Source organism: Wolffia australiana, chromosome 2, assembly GCF_029677425.1.
Source record: "Wolffia australiana isolate 7733 chromosome 2, ASM2967742v1".
NCBI lineage: Eukaryota > Viridiplantae > Streptophyta > Magnoliopsida > Alismatales > Araceae > Wolffia > Wolffia australiana.
In genome coordinates, this window is record NC_135836.1 from 20,079,470 (window position 1) to 20,107,007 (window position 27,538).

Sequence of the window (27,538 nt, forward strand, 5' to 3'; positions counted from 1 at the left end):
AAGAGGAACTACAAGTGGATAAAGGGCAATATCAGAGGTTGATTGGAAAGCTAATCTATTCGAATCATACAAGAGCAGATATCGCTTTTGCGGTTGGGTTGTTGAGCAGATTTATGGATAGTCCACGCCAGTCTCATTTACAGGCAGCATTCCGTGTATTAGCATATTTGAAGGGTTCAGCAGGCCATGGAATTCTCTTCAGCCGAAATGGAAGAACTGATGTGGAGATGTATACTGATGCAGATTTTGGAGGATCACTGATAGATAGACAGTCCACAACAGGATACTGTGCACTTGTGGGAGGAAATGTGGTTACTTGGAGGAGCAAGAAACAACCAGTAATTGCATTATCCAGTGCTGAAGCTGAATACAGAGCTCTAGTCAAAAGTATCAGTGAAACTCTATGGATACGAAATATTATTGCAGAGATTGGGATGGCACAAGACAAACCCACTGTAGTCTACTGTGATAGTAAAGTAGCAATCGACATTGCTCATAACCCAGTCTTACATGATAGAACAAAACATATTGAGCTGAACAAGCACTGGATCAGAGAGAAGATAGACCAAGGGCATGTTTATATTCAATATGTAAAGTTGACTAATCAGACTGCAGACATACTTACCAAGGGATTGGCCAGATCCATCTTCGACCGGTTGCTGAGCAAGCTGGGAGTTCGAAGCATCTACTCACCGGCTTGAGGGGTAGTGTTAGAAGCAACCGTTATTTTTTGTTTATCTCTTTTTTCTTTTAAGTTTCGGGCCCGGGCCCACTTCTCTTTAAGTTTCGGGCCCAGTCTTTAAATTCGGGCCCACATGTAACCCTATAAAAGGGGGAAACGTTTTCTTAGTTATTGTGTTGTTTTATCTTATTCTTCAAAACCCTAGCCACCCTTGTCCATCAGCAGAAAAGTACATCACTCTTCCCAATTGGTACTCTTCAAATCTTCCTCTGAGTACCTTTTTACCCCAGTTCTTGATCTTTCCACCCCGCTTATTTACTCAGTAAATGATACAAATCAGATGTGTATTACATAATTCCCTGAAATAAATTTTCCTTTAAAGATTCTTCATTCCCAGATGAGGAATGGTGTTGTGAACTAGGTTTTTTTTTTGTGAAACATCTCAAATAATGAGACCTCAGATCTCTGGGTAACAATTGATTGCATAATATTTGACTCAGTTCCCAAACATTTCCACGTCAGAATCTGATCATCTCTAGCTTGGGATAGTGATCGTATTTAAATATGATCGTCAGAATTTGAATCTGAACGTCGGAAAGGTGACGACTGACATTGACATGGTGGACTATCGGAGGGAGGATTGAAAATGGCACTTGAGAAAGATTATTGGCCTGAGCGGGAGAAAAGGCTGACAGAAGTAGTGGCGGAAGGTGGGTCTGGTGACAGTGAGAGCGACAGTGGACTGTTGTCGGTGGGGGGAATAAAATGGGGTGCAATCCATTCCCTAGATAAAGCTGCCAACGGATTGACAGAGGTGATTACAGAGGACTGCAGCTGCGTCAGTCGACAGTGTCGGCAGCATTGGGTTAATATTGAGACAATTTGGCGAAGAGCAGACAGAGGTGAACGCCGAGGGCTGACGGCAGCTGGTGACAGCAGGTGTGGTTGCACTGTCGGTGCAAGGATTAGTGGAGGAAGATGGCAGTCAAGGTAGGCAGACTGTGGAGTGGCAAATCACCGGCAATCACATGAAAATATGTTAAGAGCCCGATCAAGGTATATCAGAAACAGAAAGGGCCCAAATGACCCTTGGTATGGCCGAAACAGGGGCTGCCTCTGGCCTGGCCCATCAGAAAATATGACTCGCGGATGTACCGCGAGTCATTAGAAGGGAGGAGGCAAGATCAAAGGGGCCATGAAGAAATCCTTGTAAGCTCTCCTCTCCCTTTCTCCAAACCCTACCCCGTCCTAACTCCTCTCTACCTCTATCTTGCTCTCCAGCAAAGGTACTACCACGAAGGGAAAATCTTGGCGGTCGCAAGAGTGGACAACAGCGCAACCGTTTCCCTATTTCTCTCTCGGACGAGCCTTAGTACATGAACAGTATAGGAACAGGACTTGAATCCACAAGCCTTGCACTACTGGAAGGAGCCAAGTCCTGAATCTACAGAACTAGCTTCTCCAACCCTTGAGTCTACTAACACTAAAGAACTCTGTAGCAAAGAGAACACTCTGAAGGGAGAAACAACAGGTTCAACAAAACAATAGACTTCAATAATGATCCTTCAAGGGTACAGGGGGGGCCTATATAGGCCACGACAAGTGAAGGCTCGTCCATAATGACTGTACCCATGTAATGACACGTCAAAACATTGAGAAAGACAATTTTGACAAGCTACAACAGAGGATAAGCAGCCTGACAGGCCTAAGCAGAGATATCCTTCAGATGATGGGGCATGTAGAAGCTGTCAGGAGATATTTGTGTGGCTCAAGAAGATCCTGATGGGACAAAACGGAAGATATGCAGCTCAAACAAGTTAGAGCAGAGATCCTGGCAGAAGAAGAATCTGTCAGAGGATTCTGTCAGAAATCTTGTCATAGAAGATCCTGTCATAAAAAATCTTGTCAGAGAAAATCCTGTCAGAGGATCCTGTCGGAGGATGTTGAGGGGCTGTAGGTAATTTTCTGCAGATCCTGTCAATTCTAGAAGAATCTCCTTCTTGGGCCACAAGTTGCTAATGGGCCTTAGAAAATGGGCGTCTGGGCTACATTACTCTCTCTCGCCCCTCCTTTCCGGCCAAGATTTGCGACTTGATGGAAGGAATTTTTGCCATGTTGAATCCAAAACTTGTGAGCAAGAGAGGGGTTTAACAAAATATAGCAAGGCAGAGTTCACCAACTTGTAAACATAAACAATCTACATTCTTACCAAGACATAGGGTAGACTGCGACGACAGAGACCAACGTGACTATTATTGGAGACAGACTGAAAGGAGACAACATTCACATCCAGGATGGAGGCGGCAATGGCAATCTGCATGGTCTATTCCACAAGCAGAGGGTGAATTTATCCTTACTCAATGGGTGTGGGAAGTTGTCATTGGGCCTTGGATACATGGAACTGGCGCACCTATCAGGAAGTGTCATGTAAAGCTTTTAGGCAACAATGAGGGAAAGGAAGGTGTGTTCCCAACGTCTGGCAGTGGTCACTCTCCTAGGAATGCTGAATCAGATAATTATGCAACAATCATTGAAGACAAAGCAGACCAACATTCTATCAAAAGTAAAAGAAAAATCGATGATGAGGAGGATATAAGAATTTTATTGAAAGAAGAGATAAGAGAGAGGAAGCTGTGCAGGGAGGTGGCGGCGAATGAAGATAAGAAAATGAAGTTGGGTTGGAGGCATAATCACAACAACTATGACTGCAAGAGGGCTATACTAATATGCATTCTTTTCATCTACTTGAAAGTGGAAGGAGAAGATCAAATCAAATACTGAAGGTGCAGGTGAGAAACTAAGAATATGTTTGGCATAGGGAGTGGGTCATTCTAACAAACCATTTCAGGGGGGGGGGGGGGCAATGGAGTGGAGGAGGGGCAACCACGGTGGCACAGAAGCAGTAGACCGATATGATGAGGCATTTCTTTTAGACAAGATGAGGAAAGCAATCAAGGGGTCAAATGGAGAAAGGGCATTGGGTACAGACATTTCTAATATTCTTCTTCGATGATTTCTGAACGCTGGTTTTGGGACAAAGGTTATGGATACATTGGAAAATTTTTGGAGCGGCAACTATGGACTCAAGAATGCGAACTGTTCGCACCTCTTCCTCTTTGTGAAGTTCTGATGGTGTGGATGGATGCATCCACATGTGTGGGGGGGGGGGTGTTTAGGTAGGGATGTCCATTTCCACCATCATTGTTAGTTCTAGCAATGGATGCTCTGGCTCCATTGAAGCACTTCACATGAGCAGATGAGAGATTTCTAGACTGTGAGTGACAAAACCTTAGCGTAGGAACAGTGTAGAAACATGACTTGAATCCTCAAGCTTTACTATACTAGGATTATACAAGTTCTGAATCTACAGAATTACCCTCTTCAATCCTTGAATCCACAAGAGGTTGTGCTTCAGTCCACAAGTACTAGAACACTCTCTGACAAGGAGAACACTCAGAGGAGCAAAACATATTTCTTTATAAAAAATAATAGGTCAATAATGATGCTTCAAGGTTACAATGAAGCCTTATTTAGGTCATTTAAGGTTCATGGTCCTCTATAATGAACAACTTAAAACATTAGGAAAAATAATACTGACAAGAAAAAGCACAAGATCAGAAGCCTGACAGGCCAGATATTTTACAGATTCTAAGGTCTGTAGAATCTGTCAGAAGATATTGTGTAGCTCAAAAAGGTTCAAAAAAAGAAATAACAGAACATCTCCCCCTCTAAAAAGAGATATTCTACTGATTCTCGCACAAGAAGAATCTATGAAAAGAATTTATGGGTCTATGGTAAGAACCTTTATGAAGGTTCTGATTGGAAAGGGAATAGAGGAGATGCGGGGTAAATGTTAACAGGGTCAGAAAATAAAACAAGAATCATTGGAGCAGTCAAACAAAGAGGAGGCATGGATTGGTTAGGGATGAGCCACCTGAAGACATGGTGAGGGGTTGTTGATCATGGGGGAAGAGGATCATCAGAGATTTGAACAAAACCGATCGACAAGGGTAGGAATCAGATTGGAGGGGAATCCGGTTGAAGGTTTGGTGAGATGATCACATGGGCAAGGGATCGCTGGATGGTTGAGGGCAGGACTGGGAAGGGTAGAATCGAGATCGTGAGACAAGAGGTTGATCTTACCTTAGTTCTTGACTCCCTCCTAAAGGGAGGGCTAGACATATTTATAGAGGAAGGAAACAGTCTAACGGAAACATTAGATGGCTAAAGTGACCCTAATAGGCAAAAGTGCCTAACTACATGATACGAACCTTGATCTAGGCTTGTATCGGAACGAGGGTAGAGGATGAGACGAGGTAGAAATTCCCGGGGTAGAGAGGTGAAATGGGAAGGATCAGGAGGAGGCCGAGCAGAGGGGGTAGGGATCGGCCGAGGACAAGCTGCGTGAAGACGCCGTGATGCAGAGACGATCACGAGAACGGGCATCGTGGAGGGAGACGGAGCGTAGATGTAGGAGAGACAAGAGGAGAGGGGAAAACTAACATTCACTTAGAACCAACACTCAAGTTTGCCCTCCCCAGAAGGAGGGCTGGGCTATTTAAAGGAACATAAATTGGAAACATGATGAGAATGCCCCCGACGCGGCCCGGGAGACCTATCAATACCCTTGGGGGTGGAGGATCGTATCAGTCTATAGGTGCTTTTTTAGAAGAGTATCCATCTTGGGGCCACCACCTACTAATGGTTTTTATGAAATGGTGTTCTTGTCAACATCAACGAGGTACCCAACAGGCATTGTTTTATTCCAATACATGGGTAGCACCGCATTATCTATGGATGACTATGTGGAGTCACAATATTATCTCTCCACAGTGTTAGACTCTGGCCTACAGGTCAAGTGAGACAAGTCTGCATGTGGGGATTAGGCTACTGCCGGAGGACAAAGCACTGTCCTCTGTAACCCTAGGGACACTTATTGGGTCAGTTTTTACACCCTATCTAGACCTACGGTTGACAGGGGGATGGCTATCAACAATGAATTGGTAGTCGGTGATAGAGAAGGTCAGAGGAGATATGAAGGGTGGCAGAACAGAGAGTTATTGAAAGGGGGCTGCTTGGTGCTGTTGTGATTGGTCTTTCCAAAAATGACAATTTTTCTACCTCTCATTCTTTAAGATTGTTATAGGGGTACGAAAGCATCTGGATGGCTTAATGAGGAGATTTTTCGGGAAAGGATCTGGGTCAGGTAATGATAGGGGTATATGTTTGGTCTCCTGGGATGCGGTATGCAGAACCATGGATTGAGGGGGTTGGGGGTTTTCCATTTAAATTCCATGAACTTGGCACTACAGACAAAATGGGTGGCCAAAGTTATGCGGTTGGAGAAGGATCTAGTCATGAAGATCCAGAAGGATATTTGTGGCTTGAGGTTAGATTGGGAGAGTGTGTGGTTCCAGTTTGAGGGGAATCTACCTTTTGGGAGATAGTTTTTCACCAAAATTCTTTGGTGAAAAACTAGGGATAGTTTTTTTTAGACATTGATTTGTCAATAGGTCGGCTAGAGGGAGCAAGCGGAAGAAATTTTATGCTTTTTTGCCTTGCACAAAGTTCCACGACCAGTTATTAAGTGTTAGGATGGTGTATGGAGTTTGATCTTGGAGGGTGCTTCATCTGATCAGAGGGCAGAAGAGTTGATGGGCATGCAACAGTCACTGTTATATCTCAGATCTTAGAACGAGGTACAATATGGCTGGGAGTGGAGAGGACCTCTTTTTTGTTGTAGGATGCCTACATGAAGACCAGAGGGGGATTGCAGGCAGCACCAACAAACAACACTACATGTCATATTGTGACATCAACCCCAATCTTGTATAGATTGTGGCCGATATATAGATCCTTAATGCAGGCCAAGTGACAATGTTGATCGATGAACAAATGAAGAGTTCACTCAAACAATTGTCAGAAACAGATGAAGACGATGTGCAGAGAAGAATTGAAAGATAGAGAGGAACTTGTGGAAGACTCCTTCACGTCTCCCACTCTGGATGGCAGGCCCGATCCCGCTCTCCACCCCTTGCCGCTCCGGCTACTGAATCTTGAAAATAGACTGAATACCTGCTGGACGCTACTTCCGTTTATTTATACCTGGCTACCACGCACTCAGTCAACGCTGAGTCAGCTCACACGTGCGGATGTTTCTTTCGTTGGTATTGTTTGGAGAAGAAGTGTTGTGTATCATCTTCTTAGAGACAGAAAGTTCTCAACCAGGTAAAGATTTTAGGATTGTTGTTTCTTAGGCAGTAACTGGGAACAGGAGTCTTCCGGAAAAGCATGTTCCCAATGCTTTATCAGGTCGTGCTGTGTGCACACGGCATGAGGAAGATTGTTCCCACCACTTATTTGCATGTCGGTTTGCCCATGCAATATCGACATTGTAGTAGATCCCATGTGTGGATGTTTCTTTTAATGAGGCATTCTTGGGCTTTATCAGGAACCAAATCCCATAGCAAGACCCAATGGGAAAAGCTTCTTACGGTTTTATGGGTAATATAGCAGTGCCATTATGAATTGATTTTTCAAAAGAGGACAGCCTAGATAAATAGTGTTCTTCATGACAAGGGAAGTCTTGTTGCATGAGAATTTAGATAGTAGTGGAGTGAGGGGGAACACTCATGACGTCATGTGAATAAATCATTCATTTATTTTAATCGCATCAGGTTGATCAACCTTCTAGGGTGATCTACCCTATTTTTTTCTCATAAAAAAATATGACCAATGATTTTTTTCACTTAACACCTAATGTTCACATGCACATAACATGAAAATACCCTTAAAAATGTGCAAAAATAAGAAATAATGCCCAATAATAGAAATTCAATCAAAATGTTTGTATAATGGTACAAAGACATTTCTGAAGTCTTTCAAAAAGGTCATTAGAAAGAAATTTGAATCAATTGGAGGTCCACAAACATCCAACCAAGTATGAATCCAAAATGTCGAACAGCTACATGTACCTTAAGTTATGTCGGCATCAGAAAACAAAACTATTGCAGATTTTGAAAGTTGGGAAAAATATTTTGTATGAGGGAAGAACGGAAACCTGAAGGTACGGCCATTGTGAGTAAGCAGTAGAAACTCCGGAATTTGAATAATTGAGCTTTCAGTAGAATGGAGCTGAATATATTCCTCAAATGGAACAAGCTGCTCCAATTTATTTGCATCCTCATGAAAATTTACCTCAACTTTCACAGCCCACTGCAATTATGACAAGCCAAACAGACACCAGTGCAAGTTATTTTAGCATATATTGTGAATTCCTATGAAAATACCACCATATTTACACATTCCAGCATCCGTGCCAAAGCCCAGAAAAGTCAGGTCATGGACTCAAAAGTGAGAAACCAGCTAATGAAAGATTGAAACAACATCATCTTTTACTTGATTTAGAGGACGTAAGTAAACTGTTATGAATTGAACAGCCTTGTAAGCCGCAAAGTGTAGATACTACTGAGAATTAAATATCTCAGTAGTATCTACACAAGTCAATTAAATATCTAAATCCAAATATTCTAGAGAAAATCTTATGCATTGAAATTATTTACTCCTTAATTAGAAGTACATAGAGTAATGTAAGTAAAACACACACAAATGTAGGAAATACCTCACTTGGTTGCTGACAGGCATGAGACTCTCGTAGATAGATCCCTCGTAATAGCGGGGCTATAAATAAAAAAATGCATCAGATAGAATGAACTACAACAGCTTCAAGCAGAAGGAGATTGGGAATAAATTCAATAAGGCTCATAACTGAATTTGTTTAAGACCCAGATGAACATACCTGAAGATAAGATCAAATTTGACAAGAGAAGGGAAGCAAATGAAGAGAGATGGGAGTGAGAGAGACCTAACATGCTACTGAACTCCAGATCCCTTATTTCCAAAAGACAAAGTCGTCTCATCATTTGCATAATATTGTATTGAAGACACATAAAACTGGGCTGGTGAGCTAATTCATGTGGGCTCATAATGTTTATGCCCTATATTGCAAACAAGTTGCCTTTGAGCTTTCTATAATGAAAATGGATTCGCTGGCTTCCTGGTCCATGCGTCGGTGGGGCCCACAAATATTTTCACATTTTTTGGGGACCCTTACTCCTGTTTGTCTGACACTGTGACCATAGCGGATTTGGCGAGCCTATGGCGTCAGAGAGCTGCTTTATTCTGAAAGCAACGAGCAGTGAGCAGCGACACTCATCATGATAGCAATTGGCAGCAATCTGGGCAGTCCGGCACAGCATTGCAATGGACAGCCACAGCATCTTCCATGTACTTCACCAGCCACCTCCCCATCATCCTCTCCACAACCAGACCCCAAACCTGTCCATGTTGCACTTGTTCATTACCTCCGCCAGACATGCTAACTCTAGCACCATGCACCCAGTGCATACTGCATCTTCGCGCTCAGTATGTACCGAGTCCAGCACTGGCAGAAGCTAGTCCAGTTCATAGTCCCCACCCTGATCCCCAACTTTGCCTCCACTTCCCATCCAAAAGCATGTTGCTCGACTTGGTGTTGCATTAGATGACCCTCCTCTGCTCCAACTCCAAAAGGCTTCTGAGATCTCAAAAATGAAAACAAATCGTCCTGCCATGACAAGGCTCTGACCACATGGGTACATCATGGAGCCACTTGTTAATATTCTCTACTTGCACCCTACACAATCCAATCGTAGGACTGATCGATAGACGCTCAAACATATCAAAATCTGCTCTCTGGCCAATCAATCTTCTTTAACAGATTATATCCAATCATGATTCAAGTTGTCTGAAGAGTGGGAGATTTTCGGCCTTTTCCCAAGTTATTGGCCAACCGGCTTACGAAGGTGATTGGCAAGTTGGTAGGAACTTTCAAATCTGCCTTTATTCCAGGACGACAGCCGATTAATGCACAGTTATCACATCAGAAATCTTGACTACGTGGAGAAGAACGAAGGTTAAAGAGTTTATGAGGAAGGTGGATTTTGCAAAGGCCTATGAATCTCTTGACTGGGACTACCGATGGGCATCTCTACGACGACAAGGCTTTCCAACTGAATGGGTGGGGTGGACTAAAAGATGTATTATGTCTCACTCTTTTTCAGTGTTGGTGAATGGGCGCCCGAAGGGGGCTGTATTCATCCACAATGAGGGGTCAGAAATGCATGCCCTCTAACACCACTGCTCATCGTCTTGGCCATGGATGCCCTTGCCATAAGCCCAACAGAGGCTTGCTCTAATGGCTTACTGAATGGATTTGAAACCCCTAGTTTCTCAGCAGTAACCCTCTACTACAATATGTGGATGATACCACAGTCCTATTGGAGGGGTCAGAGGAGGAGGCCACGAACCTATCTATACTGCTGGACCTACTCACAGATCATTTGGGGCTGATTAACACGCCAAGTCAGCCTTTGTTGGCTTTGGGTTATCGAAAGAGGAAGCCCTATGCCCTAGAGCCTTGGGGGTACCAAGCGGTAGACTACCCATGAAGTATTTGGGTATGCCACTGACAGGAGATCGTATAAAGATCACAGATTGGCAACCAGTACTAGAGAAGGTAGAGCGAAAATAGAGGGATGGCAAGGGAGACGATTGGTGTTTCTGCGACATGTACTCTTAGTGACACCCATCTTCTACCACTTGATGTTGAAATTACCAATGGAGGTCAGCGTGCGCCGAAAGGTCTGATGAAAAGGTTCCTACCTAAAATCTCAAGGTGGTGGAAAGGCGCGGATGGTCCATGTATCATGGCATCCCATAATGTGCAGACGATTCCGTTTGGGAAGCCTAGGAGTGTTGAAAAATGCAATATTTGAACCTAACATTATAGACCAACTTCTGTGTGCAAACTTATGAGACTGAATACGGATGTGGCTACACGGGTTCTGAAGGACATCTATGGATCTAACTTTGAGACATGGGGAGTCAAGCAGCATCAGTCCGCATGAACTTGCTTTCAAGCAAGGACTAAGGCAGGTATTTCCTCAAGTCTAGGAATTCTTCCCAGCGATGCCGGGGGACTGCACATCATTATGATTTTGGCTGAACTAAACTCTGGACAGTCTAAAGTCAGAAATCACACATCTTTCTACCCTTGCACAGACCCCTCATGCCACGGTTTCCGAGTGTTGGGATGGCGCATGGAATCCATGCTTGGTCAACACCCTATAGGTCGGACTAATATATGAGGATATAGCAGAACCTAATCCACATAAGTCCACTAGAAGGGACAGAATAGATGGGGCTGGATAGGCACATCCTTCTCTGTACAGGATGCATTCGCGAGGCTCAGCCACAGACGCATAGGGGAAGCACCGAAGATCGTCTGCTAGTGTTCCACCATATGGAGACAAAAGATCCCCCTTAAGGTGGGGTTCTTTTGTTTGCTGCTACATCGATGAAGTCTAGTGACAAAGGTTGTCAGGAGGAGGTGTCTCCCAGAAGCCTCGTTGGAGTGTGCTACGTGCGCAAGCAAGAAAGAAGACTGCACCCATCTTTTCTTTGAATGCTCTTTTGACATAGTGTGATTTGGACACACCAGCCAAACATGGGGGGTGGATGTCTCCTCAAAGGACTTCTTTTGGGATTTTATACTTGATGACGCACTCAGGAGGCACTAGGAGCATGGTCAACCCTTCGCGGTAATCGGCGTGGTGTGGACCCTTCAGGATGGCTGCACATGAGTACAGTTATCAGCAACAAACGAGAAGCATTGATGGATGCTGTTGTACAAAAATTGGCAAGTTTTGCCTCTGTATGGTTTAAGGTACCGCAGCCCTGGCACGGGCAGCCATTTAGGCTGTGTGCTTAACCATTATTTTTGTTTATCACATTGGGAGGCTTACCAATTTTGGGTGATCTCCCCTATCTTTCTTCAGAAAAAAATATCCAATTATGATTTTATCAATCAGAGCAAATCTCTGACACCAACACTTAATTATCCAGTCCTCCATTAAGATATGGAGTATGGAGTAGATGGTAGGGCCCTCCTTGGGCACAAAATAAAGGAGTACCGGGTCACTTCCATGGCATAATTTTTTAATTTTAAAAGTAGTCATGATTTCAGCCAGAGGGTACACCTTACGTTCTAGAAGATGCAAAGTTGTTGGGCTGCACTCTCCCTAGAACCCTTTTGGATCAGAAATACAAGTCGTTTCTCAATAATGAGCTTTTGAAAGACATAATCTTTACAGACATCACATAGTTTTTGTGACGAGATATAAATAAGGTGGCCTGTGAAGACAAAGAGTTTAATTTAAGTCACCATAAATCTAAAAGGTTATTCTCGTGCAAGACCAATAGGCCCAATCCCTATGAGTATAGCTAAGTTCTCTGAGTTACACCCCAAAATCAGTTCATTCTTAGACTCAGGGTGTAAACCTTCCCTTGATTGATCACCCACTACAACAGACAGATCCAAACAAATTGAAATGTCCACATTAGGAGGATATACTATACATTTGGCTACTTGACTCATTGACTCGAGTTATCCAATGTTTTGCCGATTAAAATTTTGCAACCCAAATACAAGATTCATGGAATAATGAGAAGACAAAAACATCTGATCTAGCTGGCAATTCCATGATACTTTTTTGAGAAAACCATGCAGCATTGAAATATATAATTGAGTTGACAGCATTATGGAAAAAATAATTTTCGAAAATATTCACTCTGTCAACAAGGAATATATTCTCAGAGATATGGTGTGTTATTACCAGAAAGACTTACATCCATAATTTGAGAGAGGGAGAGTTCAAATCTCTTAATAGATAACACAAGCTTAATGTTACTCATATAAAAAAAGCTTACTGTTGCTGAGTCAGTGATCCAAGTAAAGAATGAAGCAGACTATTTAGGCCTGGGATCTCCAAATAGTAGATATATAATAAAAAAACCCACAGGGGGATATGTAATTCATTAGAAATGGATCCAAACAGACTTTAAATGCCCACAAACCAAACATTGCATCAACTTGTAACCAGAATTCTATAGAACCGGCAAATCAGAGAAATAATTATAAGCCTTAAAAGCCAACAGGGAGATGATAAGGACGATTTTCGTTGCAATTATTGTATGAAATTGCATTCTGACAAAAGAAACATGATGCAAATTACATGTCAAATCACCATGTATAAGCTGTGGTCATATCAGCTGAATCTAAAGAAGAAGAAGCAAAATGGATCCCTAGGGAGATTGAGAAGCCCAAGATGAGTTTAACCAACAAAGGAGCCTTGTCCAGACAGCACATGATCTCATTCAATCAACCTCAACGGTTCACTTACGTAATTCAAGGATGTTTTCTAAGCTCAGAGCCTTCTCATTGATCACATCCAAAAAAGGATACCGCAATAAGGCATAACACTACACTTCACATTGAAAGAAAGAACATCAATGATAAAAGCAGCATGCCAAACTCACATGTCTTTCCAACTTGGTTGATCTTTAAGCTATAATGAACTTTAGGAAGATTCTGAGACTGAAGAATATAATCGAAAGCCCTGTTGACCAACAACAACAAAAAACCGAAATAAATTTCAGACTTACAGAGTCATCCAAAAAAAACTTCACTTTTACGTACTTGTCAACTTGCAATAGTCCATGTCCGACAGAAAGGGTATCTTCAAGATTGTTTCCAACTGGACTTGCAGTATTCTCTAGAGCTTTTCGAACAGAATATGGGCTTACAATAATACCCTTGGCCTGCCAATGATAACATATCACTAATGAGACATACCAAATCGACATGACTCACATATTCCAATGGAATGATAATCTTAGAGAAATAAGAACCTTCATCCCACTGATAAGCAAGGAAACACCGCCACAAGCAGAAGGTGATGCCATTGATGTGCCATTCATTAGCATTCTGCGTTGTAACGTCCATGTTGGTACAGGAGCAACAGCGCCACCTGGTGCACTGATGCTGACACCAAGATCTCCATCAGCTGTTGGTCCTCGGCTAGACCTGAGAGGGAGAAAATTCTTGTGTTTCAAAACAAAAATATTTGTAATTGAAAATAAGAAAAAACACATTCCAATTGACGACATCAATGGAACCTTAGCTCAATAATATGCATTAAGGGAAACATTTTCTAATCATTTTGGACGCCAGAGAGATGTTGTACTTCGCGTGCAGACACAGGAGGGACTCTGACGGCGAGGTACAGGTCACCACAGGAGGGAAAACTGGCCAACATTACAGGGGGTGGGATCCGTGAGCAAGCTACCGCCAAGTAAAAGAGTCGTCGGGAGCTTAGCACACCGCACGCGAACTGAAGTGAATGCTCACGCCGAAGGCGACAACAAGCCTAGCCAGTTGTATGCAACGGCCCTAAAAGTTGGGAAAACACACACACTGCAAGCGGAGGAGACTGACGGATGGATGACGGTGGGGACAAGGAGACGAAGAAACTGGCACTTCCCCGCACAGAGAGAAAAAACAGAAAGTACAGAAGGGTGTTACAAATGTTTGAGAAGCGGATACAGAGCGCGGGAGTGTCGGGGAAGCGTGGTATACCTCAAATGTAAAGGGGTGGGACACTGGAAAGCAGAATGCACTAGGAGAGTCAGAGAAAATACCAAGACTCAAACTACCGCATCCGCAGCGGGCAAGACAGCCCCCCAACCAGGGGCTCACGCCCGTCTGTCGCCCAAAGATATGAGCAGACAACAAGGGGCCCGCATGGGCTGCCTAGTTGGGAAAATCACTAAGGGAGCCCCTTCGCTAAATGAAGTACGCCGGGGGCTTCTGGAAAAATTTACAACCCCAGATAAAATTGAAGTATGGCTCCTGGAGCGCGGCCATCTCTTCCTTCGGCGGTTCCCCATGGCAGTCTACAGCGATGCGATAGGTTGGGAGCAAGAAGCCGGAGATGGAAGGGTGAAATGGCGTCAGGTACTGCCAGGGGATGGATCGGCCAGGAGACCTACACACGTAACTATCATTGAAGCCTCAGGCATCCCAATGGGTCATCAGATAGGGCAGGCGATAGAGGCACTAGTCCAACCCCTGGGCACCCTGAGACGCATCATATCTGATGGTTTGGAGTCCGGTGACCCCAACATTATGCTTCTAGAGGTGGAAGGGAGACACTCATCATCACCACCTCCTATCCTAAACCTATGGGGCCCGGATGGCATCTTCGAAATCAGAATCGCCATTATATCACCACAGCTGCTACCGCCAATGGAGAGACCGCTGGACGTGGAGACTATAACGCATTCGAAGGCACGCCACCTAGAGGGAGAGACGTCTAGCACAAAGGACGCCGCTGTCAACCTGGGACGTCTCAAATCTGCCACAGTCACTGAGATGGAACACAACCAAACCGATGAGAATCGACGTTTTGACGACCACACAACTTGTGCCCACATCACTGCTCAGGGGCACTGGCGGCTTGAGTCCCAGGCTGCGGTGGAGACATCACAAATCAAGGCAAGGACGGCTGACGAGCCCGAGTGCCCGGACACGATGACCCACGCAGAAGAGGCAGTGGCAGGGTTACCCCCTCCGGACAAGGCTATGACAGGAGAGGGACCCGAGAGAGCAGGCTGCAGCAGCACAAACGACAGGGACCTGAGGCCAAGCAAAAAAGGAGAGAAAGGCCCGGGTAGCCTTGTCTACAAGCGCAAGAAGCTCGGCATTCACCAGGATAAGCGTATCATCGCGTGGGCCAACGCAGGTAAAAGCAGGCGGGTGCTACTGGCGACGGAGTTTATGACCAAGAGCAACATTAAAAATGAAAGAGGAGGGAATGGAGACAACGCAGCACGGGGGAAAGGCAAGGAGACCATAGGGACACCCAGTTGCTGGTACAAGGAGCATGCAGAGAAAGACAAAGTTGCCGAAGAGGAGTCGATTATGACCCCTCGTGCCCAAGTGATTGCGCCAACGGTGGGGCTGAAGCAGACTCTGGGCAACAAAGGGGGTGGAAAGAAAAGTTTAATATGAAGTGCATATCATGGAACGTTCGAGGCGTCTGGGACAAAGGGCGACGTCGAGTAGTGGGAGGCTACTTGAGAGAATGGGGGGCCACAGTGGTATGCTTACAAGAAACCATGCTTGAATGTTGCGAGGCTAAGGAGTGCCTGGACGGGTTCCTAGTGGTCAATGCAGTTGGACGGTCCGGCGGAGTACTAATAGCATGGAATGAGGCCCTGTTCACAAAAGTGGCAACATGGACTGGACAGTTTGCAGCAGCAACAAAATTAAAGCGTTCGAATTGGTTGTAGCCTCGATATACGGTCCCGCCAATATCTAGAGAAGAAGAGGCTTATGGAGAGAGCCGGCTGAACTAACAAACACTTTCAGCGGGTGCCCATGCTACTGGGGGGTGATTTCATTGTGACGCTAGAGACAAGGGACAGACCAAATGAAGCTGGAGGGCAAGATGCTGACTCAGAAGACTTCTGGCTATCATCACAGAGACATCACTACAAGAAATGGGGCCCACTGACTGCATTTATACATGGAGAAGCACAACGGGACGCAATAGAATGTCGCATCTAGACCGATTTCTATGCTCCGCAGCGCTCGCAGAATGCTTCCCTCTAGCGGAAGTGAGATCACTTCCCCATCCCATGTCTGACCATACACTGATAGCATGGGTCGGCAATGAGACGACCAGGAGACCAACTTATTTCAAGGTGGACAAATCGTGGCTACACGAGGTGGGCTTCAAAGAAGCGGTGAAAGACAAGTGGTTATCACAACCCCGACTACAATCTGAGGCGGAGATATTAGCCGCCAAGTTGCAGACGCTCAGACGTCACTTGGTAGAATTTCTGCAACGAGTGCACGGCCAGCGAAAGATGACCAGAAACGAGGCCCTGAGTAGAATCAAATATTTGGACGACCTAGAGGACAAGCTATTTCTGGAAGACGAGGAAGCACTTGAAAGAAGAAAGTGGAGGGGTGTGGTAGCTGCAGAAGAGAAGCAGCTCGAGATGGATTGGGGACAAAGATCCAGGCAGTTGTGGCTAAAGGTCGGAGATGCGAATACGAGACTTTTTCATCTATCCGCAAAGGGGAGACGTCCGACAAATAGTATATGGAGAGTGTCAATGGGAGGCCAAGAACATGTTGGAGCGCAACAGGTGGGAAAGGCAGTTGCAGACCATTTTTGAGCCTTCTATAAGAAGGGCAGACGCAATACGTGGACGTGGTGTAATCGGGGGGGCCGACTACTAGACCTTCGCGTAAATTGGAATTAATCTGTCCGTTCTCGGAGGAAGAGGTCAAGGAGGCAATAAAAGGTCTCAACAGTGAAGGAGCGCCAGGTCCGGATGTCATGCCAGTTTTCTTCTATAGAGAATTCTGGGAGGTGGTAGGTTCAGACGTAAGGGCCATGCTCGAAGAACTCCGTCAAGGGACAGGCAGCTTTGAGAGACTGAACAGGGCCTACCTGATCCTTATACCCAAGCAGCAAGGCGCCAAAAGAATCGAAGATTTCCGCCCTATTTCTTTGTCCAACTCCATCAACCTAATCATCGCAAAGGTCTTGGCCAACAGACTAAGGGGGGTGATCAGAGAACTTGTTGGACCCTCCCAATTAGCATTTATCCCAAGGCGGCAACTAGTCGACAGTTGCGTTGCAGCAGGCGAGATTTTAGCGCTTTGGAAAAGGAAAAAAAAACAAAGGCTTCATGTGGAAGGTAGATTTCGCCAAGGCATATGACACACTGGACTGGGGCTTCCTTTGGGCAAACATGAAAAGGAGGGGTTTTCCTAATGAATGGATCATGTGGATGAAAAGGTGCATCAAAACACTCCTTCTCAGTATTAGTGAACAGGAGCCGGAGGGCAGATATATACAACCGCAAAGGGGAGTGAGGCAAGGATGCCCGGTCACACCACTTCTGTTCGTACTAGAGGTATTTTTCTTCTCAGCTTCTAACTTCTTGTCTCATCTTCTTCACCATCGGTGGCATGACCTGGAGTTCTCTTCTCCTTGACATACAATTTCATGTCATGTTTAAACTGAAATATGCACTGATTAAAAGTGAAATCTGAAGGATTAATCAGTGATAATCACCAAGTGTATTCCAGCCCTTCTGATGGAGGATCAACAACAGAATGAGCTCCAGCAGCCATATCAGGGGAGAGATATGCACCAACTCCAATTATACTCGAAGTAGTACCCCCAGGAGCTCCCACAGTAGTTAACGCAGGTCCATTATTACCAGCACTGCTAACAAATATTATGCGATGTTTGTCCACTGCCTAACATTGAACAAAAAAATGATTAATACAAGTTTAAAATATAGATATACATCATGGAAGAGGGCTTTCTCAGATACTTCATGCACAAGATCAACAAATCGTCCGTAGTCAGGCAAAAGAGTGGGTTCTCCATAACTCATGTTGATGAGATCGCATTTATGCTGAAAACAGGAAAAGGTATCAATTGGTGAAAAACACAATAATAGAAATAACAAAAAAATAAATACATTTGGAGTAATTTCCAATTAAGGTGCATTGCTTATGAAAAAGATCTTTCTCTGTCCAATAAGAATAAACTATATGGTATCTGTTTGGCCATCCCCTCTAAATTTGTAGACTGATTCAGTTTGTCATCTCTATCCCTATCTTTGGGATTCCTATTCCACATTCTTGGTCAAGGTCAAAAATCTGTACATGTTGCTCTCTAACTCTTCCCTTCTTCGATACTCTAGACAGTATGTTATTTTTGGTGAATTTTGTATTCATGGAACCTTTTGTGGCTAACCTACTCAGTTATACATCGATCTCTGTTCATGAATTAGGGTCGTTACTTTCCCCTTCAGCCTTCAACTTCATGCAGCTTTATGCCCTTACAAGGCTTGACTTAAGAGTTACAACATGTGATCCCTAACAAATTCCTTCTCTCAGACCTTGCTGCAATACCCAATCGCTAGTACAAGCATCCTCCTGGGCCCAAGCCAAAGGACACAGCCCAGCCCAGAAAGACCCAACAGCTCATGCTAGCCGGTTTGGAATGGAGAACTGGGCTTTTCAACTACAGTAAGTGCCCTTGTTTACTTGACATGTTTGCTGATTTTGCAGGTCTTCGACTCAATCGGCAGAAATCATCATTTGTGGGTTTTGGTATGACACCGGAGACGGAGCGACGGTGCGCAGCCACTCTCGATACCCCCATCGACACCCTCCCAATCCGTTACCTGGGGCTCCCTCTTTCCGGGGGGCGGATCCGGGACCGAGACTGGCAACCAGTTCTTGAGAACATGGAGCGGCGTCTGGAAGGATGGAAGTCTAGACTGCTGTCCAAGGGGGGGCGGCGGGTTCTCATCAAGGTGGTGCTCTCGTCCATCCCAACCCACTACTTGTCAGTATTCCTAGCACCGGGGGCTGTCCAGACCCGCATGGAATCCATTATGCGGCGCTTCTTCTGGAAAGGCAGTCAACCAGGGGATTGTCGGGGAGCAGCGCGGGTGGCTTGGAAGGACATATGCCGACCAACCAGATTTGGAGGCCTAGGCATTCGAGACATTCAGCTCTCCAACCAGGCTCTCCTGTCCAAATGGGTCTACCGTATGCTCCAGCCATTGGACTGCTTGACGACTCAGGTCATTCGAGATTCCTACGGAGCCTGCCTGGATAGGCACAGCCTGGGAGGACTCCAACGGCAGCCGTCGGCGTTCTGGCGAGGAATATCACAAGTCTCCCAGCTGACTTGGCAGCATTACACCCCCCAACTAGGCGATGGGGGGACTTTTCTCTTTTGGCTCGACGATTGGTCGGGTCAAGGGAGGCTAAAGGAGAAATACCCCCGCCTGTTCGCGCTAGCACAGGATCCGCGCACCGCGGTCCGGGTGTGCTGGCATGAGGGATGGTCGCCGACTTTTCGAGGGCACCTGTCAGATCAACGACAGAGGGACCTCCAGGAGTTGAAGCTTTCACTGGGGAAGCTTACGCCCACCGAGGACGGGGCCGACCGGGTCGTATGGCGGGGAGCAGTTTTCTCCGCGAGAACGGTATACTCACGGCTCTGTCAGTCTCACTCCCCGGCTGTCCCAGACCTCCCCGGAGGGTGTCGCCTCATCTGGAAGCGGAAGATCCCCTTGACCGTGAAGATATTTGGCTGGTTGCTGCTGAGGCGTCGACTCACTACGCGAAGAGTACGGCGAAAATGGAGACCGGGGGAATCAGCCGAGTGCGCCCTGTGCAGAGGGGAACTCGAGGACTACGACCATCTGTTCTTCCGCTGCCCCCTGGCACGGGAGGTGTGGACTACGGAAGAGATCCCGGGTGTGGCCACCCGATCGGTAGAGTCCTTCTGGACATCGCTCCGGGGCGGGCTATACCGGAGTGAAGCCGAGTGGCAAAGACTCTTTGCCATCCTTTGGACCTTGTGGCTTCACCGAAATGAGGTTATCTTCCGGAGTCGACTACCAGTAGCTCTGGCAGTCATACAAGACGCCAGGGCTCTCGCTTCAGTGTGGTGCCGCGGCATGTAACCGCGTTTCGCCTCTAGGCATCCATACCTTGTAATGATTTACATAGTTATGGCAATGGGGGCACCGTCTTACTGGTGACCCCCTTTTTCGTTTCAAAAAAAAAAAAACAGTAAGTGCCCTTGTGCAATTTCTCATATCGGGCCTCTCCTAACCTGATCTCTCTCACAAACATTCAACCCTGCAACGGCTCGAGGAGCTATCACACACGGCGTTGTCCATCCTGGCTGCTCAACGGCACCGTCCAACCCGCTGGCCTTCTTTCATTCCTTCACTCTTCCTTCTCTTCTACACTCTTGCTATTGCATTGTGAACATTGCCAGGTGTCATCAAGATTGACGGAAGTCATAGTCAGGGGGTTTGTAACAGACCCTAGGACTCCAGTCACTGAGCAGCAAATTTTCCTTATTCAAATGACTACGTCGATGAATCATTGGAAATACTGTTTTGCAGCTGGACCTTAGTGATCTAGGGCTAATAGGCCCAACAAAAGTCTATCAAATGAAAACATGGAACGCCAAAAGCCCTTCATTACTGTACCAACCCAAAAGAGATTATCTCATTATGTCATTAATGTAGTTTGAATATCAGCTAAAAAATGTAATGGGACAAGTCATGAAAGATAATGAGACCCATCGAGTGGTCCAATTATAACTTAAATTCACTCAAAGGTATAGCCACAACTAAAAGATGAGAGGACAATAAACAAATAATTAATAAACCAGTGCATGAATACATCATTCAAATGATGGGTAGGAGGCCTTAAAGATGGTGCAGTATAAACGCTTTATCAATACTCTGTTGACACTAGAAAAGAAATAATTGCACAATTGATGAAGCAGGTGGCCACCAATAGGAGAACCCTGAAACTGCAGTACCTCCACTGCAGCAATCAGAGCACGAACTAATCCAGTTCCAGTTTCCATTGACCCCAATCTAGAATCTCCAATCTTACAAGAAATTAGTTGCGCTCCTGGTGCAACTCCGTTTAACAAGGGTTCCTAACAAATGGCAGAGAATGTCATCCAGATAAAGAAATATGCAATTTACTTCCACTGAAGTTCTTTCATAAAAAAAATTCACCGAAAAATCATCAATACCTCAGGGTGGAAAGCAGCAGTAATACCAGCAACATGAGTACCATGAGGTGATGAATCTGTCACAATACTTACAATATTTCCCGCGTCATAAATATTCACCACAAAAGAACAGACATCTAGACTGCTAAATATGCCATATTTTCGTTCATACCTGAAAGATTACAAGTAAATGTATGTCATGTATTTAAAATGGTTCTCTGACCCTGTTAAAATACCAAAATAATTTCCTCAACTATTTAACTTCACTGTATTTCAGGAGATCAAAAGGCATCAATCTGTAGTGCCAGACAGCCAAATGTTTTCTTCATTTATTTGCCTTCTTTTAGGGCGGGGGGCAGCAGACAGCGATCAGGAAGGGCAGCGATTGGGGAGGTTGAACAGGGAACGACAGCAGACAGCGATCTAATTCCTACCATGAGGGAAGGGGCGAATGGCAACGGCAGACAGTCATAGGCGACAGTGGCGTGAAAGGGCGGTGATTGAGTAGGACGGATGCTGAATGGCTGCAGAGGGCCTATCAGCAACCTGCGAGTGGAATTGGAGGGTGGCTGACACCTCCAGAGATCTCGGAGGCTGTGGGCCGAGACTCTGAGGGATCTCCCAGCAGTGATGAATCAGAGGCCGCAGCCACAATCTGATGGCGCTGATTGCAATCTGGACGGCAAAAAAAGGGCTGACAGCCGACGGCAACAGGCTGACGGAATGTCGGGCTGACAACAGACAGGATGGCAGGTGGCAGAAGACGGTGAAGGGGAGCAATTCGTGATGGCGGACAGAGCTAGTTGGGGGCAACGAGACTCATAAGGTGCTCACGTCAGCAGTGAATCCGCAGCCACAGCCGTGAATGGAGTTTGGTCCAGGAGGAGGCTGTGGAACAGCAAAGACAACAAAGAAGTTGGAGAGGCTGAATGGCAGAGATAGCAGACAACAAGCGACAAAAAGAGGAATGGTGATGGAGGCCTTGCCAGAGAACTTGAAGGTTGAAGCAGAGATCAGAGGGATCTCACAAAGGCAGTGCACCCACAGCAGCGGCCGGGATCTGTTCAAGGGGAGATCATGATGGAGTCACGATCGCCAGGTCATTACATTTTGGTCCAGGGGGGACGACAGCGAGGCAGGGACGACAATGATGGCGAAGAGGAATGGAAATGATGGAAACTGCAGTGACGGTGGTTCACAGAGACAGTATAGGCAGTCTCCACACTGACATATGCGTGGCATTCAAGGCAGAGCATTCGCGAATGGGGGTGGATTGGCGACATCTCATAGCAGTGGTTACTCTGCAGGTGAAAGAAGACACCAAAAGGAGAACCCTGAAAGACACTGGATCGAAGATGTCTGGGGCACTTTTGTAGAGGGTCTCGAGGCAGAATGGTAGCGAATGATAATTGGCACCGGTGCTCGAGGAGGCAGTCTCTGGTGGCATTTGGAGACAGGTTTGGTGGTGCTCGTGACGGCAGCAAACATGACATGGGCTTCAGTTCAAGGTTATCAGGAAAGGCAGTGCAAAGGAGGGAAGGTAAGGTGGGAGAGAACCCATCACAGGAACCAGAGCAACTACATAAGGTGAGACAAATTCAGAGAAGGCGAGGAATTTTTCCACGACAGAAGTATTTTGGAGGACAAGTGGATAGAACCCGGTGCGAGGCGAAGTCAAACGCACATGGCAAGCGAGGAAGGTCCTCTCAGGCCTTTATAGACTAGCGATGGGAGTTTCCACAGGGCCCACTTGGGACATAGGAGGCGAAAGGAGAGAACAAACATAGGGTGGGATGTCTAGCACCAAGGATACCACACCAGCCATGAGAGGAAGCAGCACGGCAAACCTATTAACAGCCCCAATGGAGACAAGAGCAATGTTAACAGGAGTGATACAGCAGGGTTTCATGCACCGGACAGATGTCAGCAGTCAGCAGGCCCGACATCCAGACAGTAGGGTAGTAGGAATCTAAGAGTATCACTTGGAAACTTTACAAAATCTGATGAGGAGACAACAATCCAATAGTAAAGGAGTAGCAGGTCAGAGGTATGGAGCGCCTGTAACCAAGTTTTGCCAAGGAGACACTAGAGGGGGTCACAGCTCAGGAGGCAAAATACATCTACACAAAACAGTGGATGATGAGGGCTGGGAGACAGTAAATCTCAGGAAACCAGGACGGCACAGCAAGCATGGGGGGACAAGGCCCGAATACTTAGTAAAGGGGAGTGTAGATGTTTCAGATGTTTATCGAGAGGGCATTACGCCCGCAAATGTAGAGACCCCATAATTTGTCGGAGATGATGAGGAGAAAGGCATTGGCTGTTTGTGTGCCCATAAGGAGAAGGATAAAGGAAAGCAGGAATAGAAGACAGCAAGATCAGGGATGCGCGAGGTTCGAAGGGAAATTTTTCAATGGTTGGGGGAGATGAACCAGGCTGCACCCTCCTCCATAGGTGCCCGATATGGGAAGTCCTCAAAGGATCCCTAGGGCTCGAGGATGTCCACCAAGAACTAAGGAAACAATTCCCAGCATTAAGGAGTGCCGAAGTCTGAAATTTGGGTATAGGCACTTTCGTCATCCGAGGAGCCTCCATGGCGCCATATGTTGCGGTTTGTGGTTAGACACAGAGAATCAAAGGAAGCAGCAATGTGGTGACGACAAGTTCTCCCAGAGGATGAGCCCTGGGGGAACGCAAGGCAAGTCATAATAGAAGCCAGAGGAGTCTCGTGGAGGTACCGAACACTGCAGAAAATAGAGACCAATGTCCAAGCATTTGGCTGACTCCAATGTATCATCTCAACAGGATTGGAATCCAGGGCCCCCTATGAGGTGATCATGGGGTGGATTCCACCGAGAGATCTCAGATGACAGGGCAGGTTTGGCTCTGAGGACCAACTTGTCATTTCCTGATCAGCCTGAAAGAGATACTCCCACCGATAGTGCCAAAGACTGTATGGAGGTCTGGTGCACGACCTAGATGCAAAGCAAAGTCTGCCAGCATGGTGAGGTAAGTGGAGACGACGACATAGATTACCCTACCACTCTTGGTTGCGCGACTAAGGACTGCATTACACCAGAAGGCTGCCCCAGCCGAAGAGTCAGTTGGTCAAGTGTCCACTGCCAAAAGATTTTTTTTCTTTGAAGAAAACTGGGAAGACCACCAGGAACGGTGGCCAACCTGATGCGATTAAAATAAGAAATGTACAATCCATATACAAAATGACCAAAATGGTCATCCTTATACCTCATTCCAAGCCAAAAAAATATCAGAGCCTTAACATTTTGAATGACATTCACCATGCAAGCCATCCTCCCTGTCAAATAAAAGGGATATCTTGGGCCAAGCTCGGTGGGGCCCACTACCCGATTTTAAAATCGGGACAATAACGGCTAGTTTTTACTAGCCGTTATGAACAGTAAATTAGCCGTTAAACGGCCTGTGTATATACCTACTTGAGTAATAAAAAACTGAACATTTTTCTCTTAAATTCTGTTCTTTCTCTCTACTTCCTCTATTCTCTCATTCTCGCCCAAGAGTGTCTACACAATTCTGTCATGGTATCAGAGCAGGATCTCTGATCTTGCATTTGATATTTGTTGTTTTTTGGAGCTTAAGAGCATCCTACGGGAGGCTACCTAAAGCGTCCAGAGAATTGCTTCCGCTGCGTCTACACCATGACTGAGGAGTCAGTGAAGATTCAGGCCCCGGCCGTATCGTCTACATCATCTGGGCACCAGTTGATCGTCCCGGATCGATGGCTGACGAATCTTCCGGTGCTTGCAAAGTGCAATATATTCAATGGCCACAATCTCCTCCTGTGGTCAAGAACAATCCAAGCTGCCTTGAAGCCTCGCAATCTTCTACACCTTTTGACTGAAGATCCTCCAAACGAAGATCATCCAGACTTCCAGAGATGGACCATGGAGGAGGAATTCGTATTTGGTTGGATGCTTGATTCTCTCTCTTCAGAGCAGCTCACAAGGTACACATCATACGCGACTTCTAAAACTTTATGGAAAGCCGTCCATAGAAATCATTCTAAGAAGCATGACAAGACGAAGATAATTACTCTCATCGTCCAGTCATATACTCTCAAGCAAGGAGACATGGATGTGCTTACCTATTCCAATAAACTGAGAGACATTCACAATGAGCTGGATCATTGTCGTCCACCCTCTACTGATCCAGTGGCTAGAGCCCATGAGGCAACTAATCGCCTCTGTCAGTTCCTTAATGGTCTTAGACCAGAATTCGAACTGGTCAGGAGTCAGCTTTACAACCGAGAAGATGAACCCTCATATGACGAGGCTGAATCCAAGGTGATGCAAGAAGAAAGTCGTTTGAATTCTGTTAAAGGAGCCATTGAAGGTACAGCTTATATAGCAAAAGGTCAGCCCCAGCAGAAGGGAGATCAAGAAAAAACTAACAAAGAGGATATATTCTGTAACTACTGCAAAAAGAGGACATACCAAAGAGAAATGCTGGAAACTACATGGAAAGCCTCCCCACATTGCAAGAGCACATCTAGCCCAGCAGGAACAAAATTCTGGTAATACTCTTCCCTCAATGCAGGACCTCCAGAAGGTGATAGAGGAAATTCAAAATTTGAAGACAATCATTCACTCTGGTTCTGTCATCGGCTCCACCTCAATGGCCAATACGGGTAACAATGATTTTTTAACACAAATAGCTTTGTTTACTAAGGATCTAACAACTGCTTGGATCCTAGATTCAGGAGCTACGGACCATATGTCATCTAGGAAGGAATCCTTCATGACATATGAAAAACTTGCTCCTGGGAAGCATGTACAAACTGCTGATGGAACACTACTTCCAGTAGTGGGAATAGGCAATTTGGCCATACATCCAATTGGCAAACTTAAAAATGTTTTACATGTTCCAAAACTGTTTGTGAATTTAATCTCTGTTCAACAGTTAGCTAAGATAAATAAGTATACTGTTCTGTTTGATAATCTGGATGCTTATTTGTGTCATAAGGAACTCGGGTGGAGGATTGGACTAGCTAAAGTCCAACAAGGACTCTACTACCTTCCATGCCAAAAACATGGAGTCTTAGGAGGAGATCAAACGAGAACAGTAGCTAGTGCTACATCAAAGGAGTCACTTATGGCGATTCATCAAAGGATGGGTCATCCATCTTTCTTCCTCTTAAAACAAATGTATCCGCATTTATTCAAAAACTGTTTGATGGAAAATTTGATATGTGAAGCGTGTCAATTAGGAAAGTTTAAACGTACTACCTATCCACCAAGTAAATCGTACTCAACTAAACCTTTCCAAATAATTCACTGCGATGTTTGGGAACCCTCTCCACAACAGGATATACTAGGATTCAAGTATTTCCTAGTCTGTGTAGATGACTATAGTAGATATACCTGGGTGTTTCTTCAGAAACACAAACACGAAGTGACTCAAAATATCAAGGTGTTATGTGCCTTGATCAAGAGACAATTTGGTGATCCAGTACAAGGACTTAGAACAGACAATGCCAAAGATTTCCTAAACAACAGATTACTAGAATTTGTTACCAGTGAAGGTATAAGACATGAGACTTCATGTCCTTATACTCCACAACAAAATGGAGTTGCTGAAAGGAAAATTGGTGATATAGTGGACAGGGGAAGAACTTTACTAGTGCAAGGAAATGTCCCAGCAAACTTTTGGGGATTTGCAATCATGACAGCTACCCACTTAGTGAATAGACTTCCTTCAAGGACTCTAGATTTTAAGAGCCCACTTGAGTTAGTGGAAATGCACTATCCTAATGTGCGACTAAAAACAGGATTACCTGTTAAAATCTTTGGGTGTGTTGCCTATGTATACAATCATACGCATAAACAGAATAAGCTATCTACAAAAGGTTTGAAGTGTGTATTTATTGGATATTCTGTTACTCAAAAAGGATACAAGTTATATCATCCAATTACTCGAAAGTATATTGTATCCAAAGATGTAGTATTTGATGAAACATCCTTCTACTACAAGCCACATGGTACTGAAGCTCATAAAGATGTAACTCAGTTACTCACCAGTAAAGAGACACCAACACCAAATATGGATACTGACCAAGAAGTACGTGTAGAAGTTAGATTACCAGAGCAGGAATTTGACAATTCCCTTACTGAGACAAATGAGATCGAACCTACGGATATGAATCAAACAAATGAAACAGGAGTCACAACAAGAGAGCTGGAAGGGATACACAAATTGACCCCATACCCCAAATACTATCAGAGGAAGAAGAAGGAAAAATCAACAGACCCTGTGGACTTGAGTGAAGGGGGAGAAAAAGGTAACATTA

At 45.3% G+C, this 27,538-nt stretch overlaps 1 protein-coding gene across 1 annotated transcript in view; it reads right to left on the minus strand.

The window, feature by feature from the left end:
• Nucleotides 1-27,538, minus strand: part of TPP2 (tripeptidyl peptidase ii) — a 71,170-nt gene that overhangs the window by 29,081 nt on the left and 14,551 nt on the right. Inside the window, exons 8-16 of the mRNA XM_078571379.1 lie at nucleotides 21,235-21,385; nucleotides 21,013-21,135; nucleotides 17,981-18,064; nucleotides 17,716-17,903; nucleotides 13,472-13,646; nucleotides 13,260-13,381; nucleotides 13,100-13,179; nucleotides 8,304-8,362; nucleotides 7,743-7,897 (exon numbers count right to left, since the gene is read on the minus strand). Of these exons, the coding sequence (XP_078427505.1) occupies nucleotides 7,743-7,897; nucleotides 8,304-8,362; nucleotides 13,100-13,179; nucleotides 13,260-13,381; nucleotides 13,472-13,646; nucleotides 17,716-17,903; nucleotides 17,981-18,064; nucleotides 21,013-21,135; nucleotides 21,235-21,385 (1,137 nt within the window). The remainder of the gene's footprint in view (nucleotides 1-7,742; nucleotides 7,898-8,303; nucleotides 8,363-13,099; nucleotides 13,180-13,259; nucleotides 13,382-13,471; nucleotides 13,647-17,715; nucleotides 17,904-17,980; nucleotides 18,065-21,012; nucleotides 21,136-21,234; nucleotides 21,386-27,538) is intronic.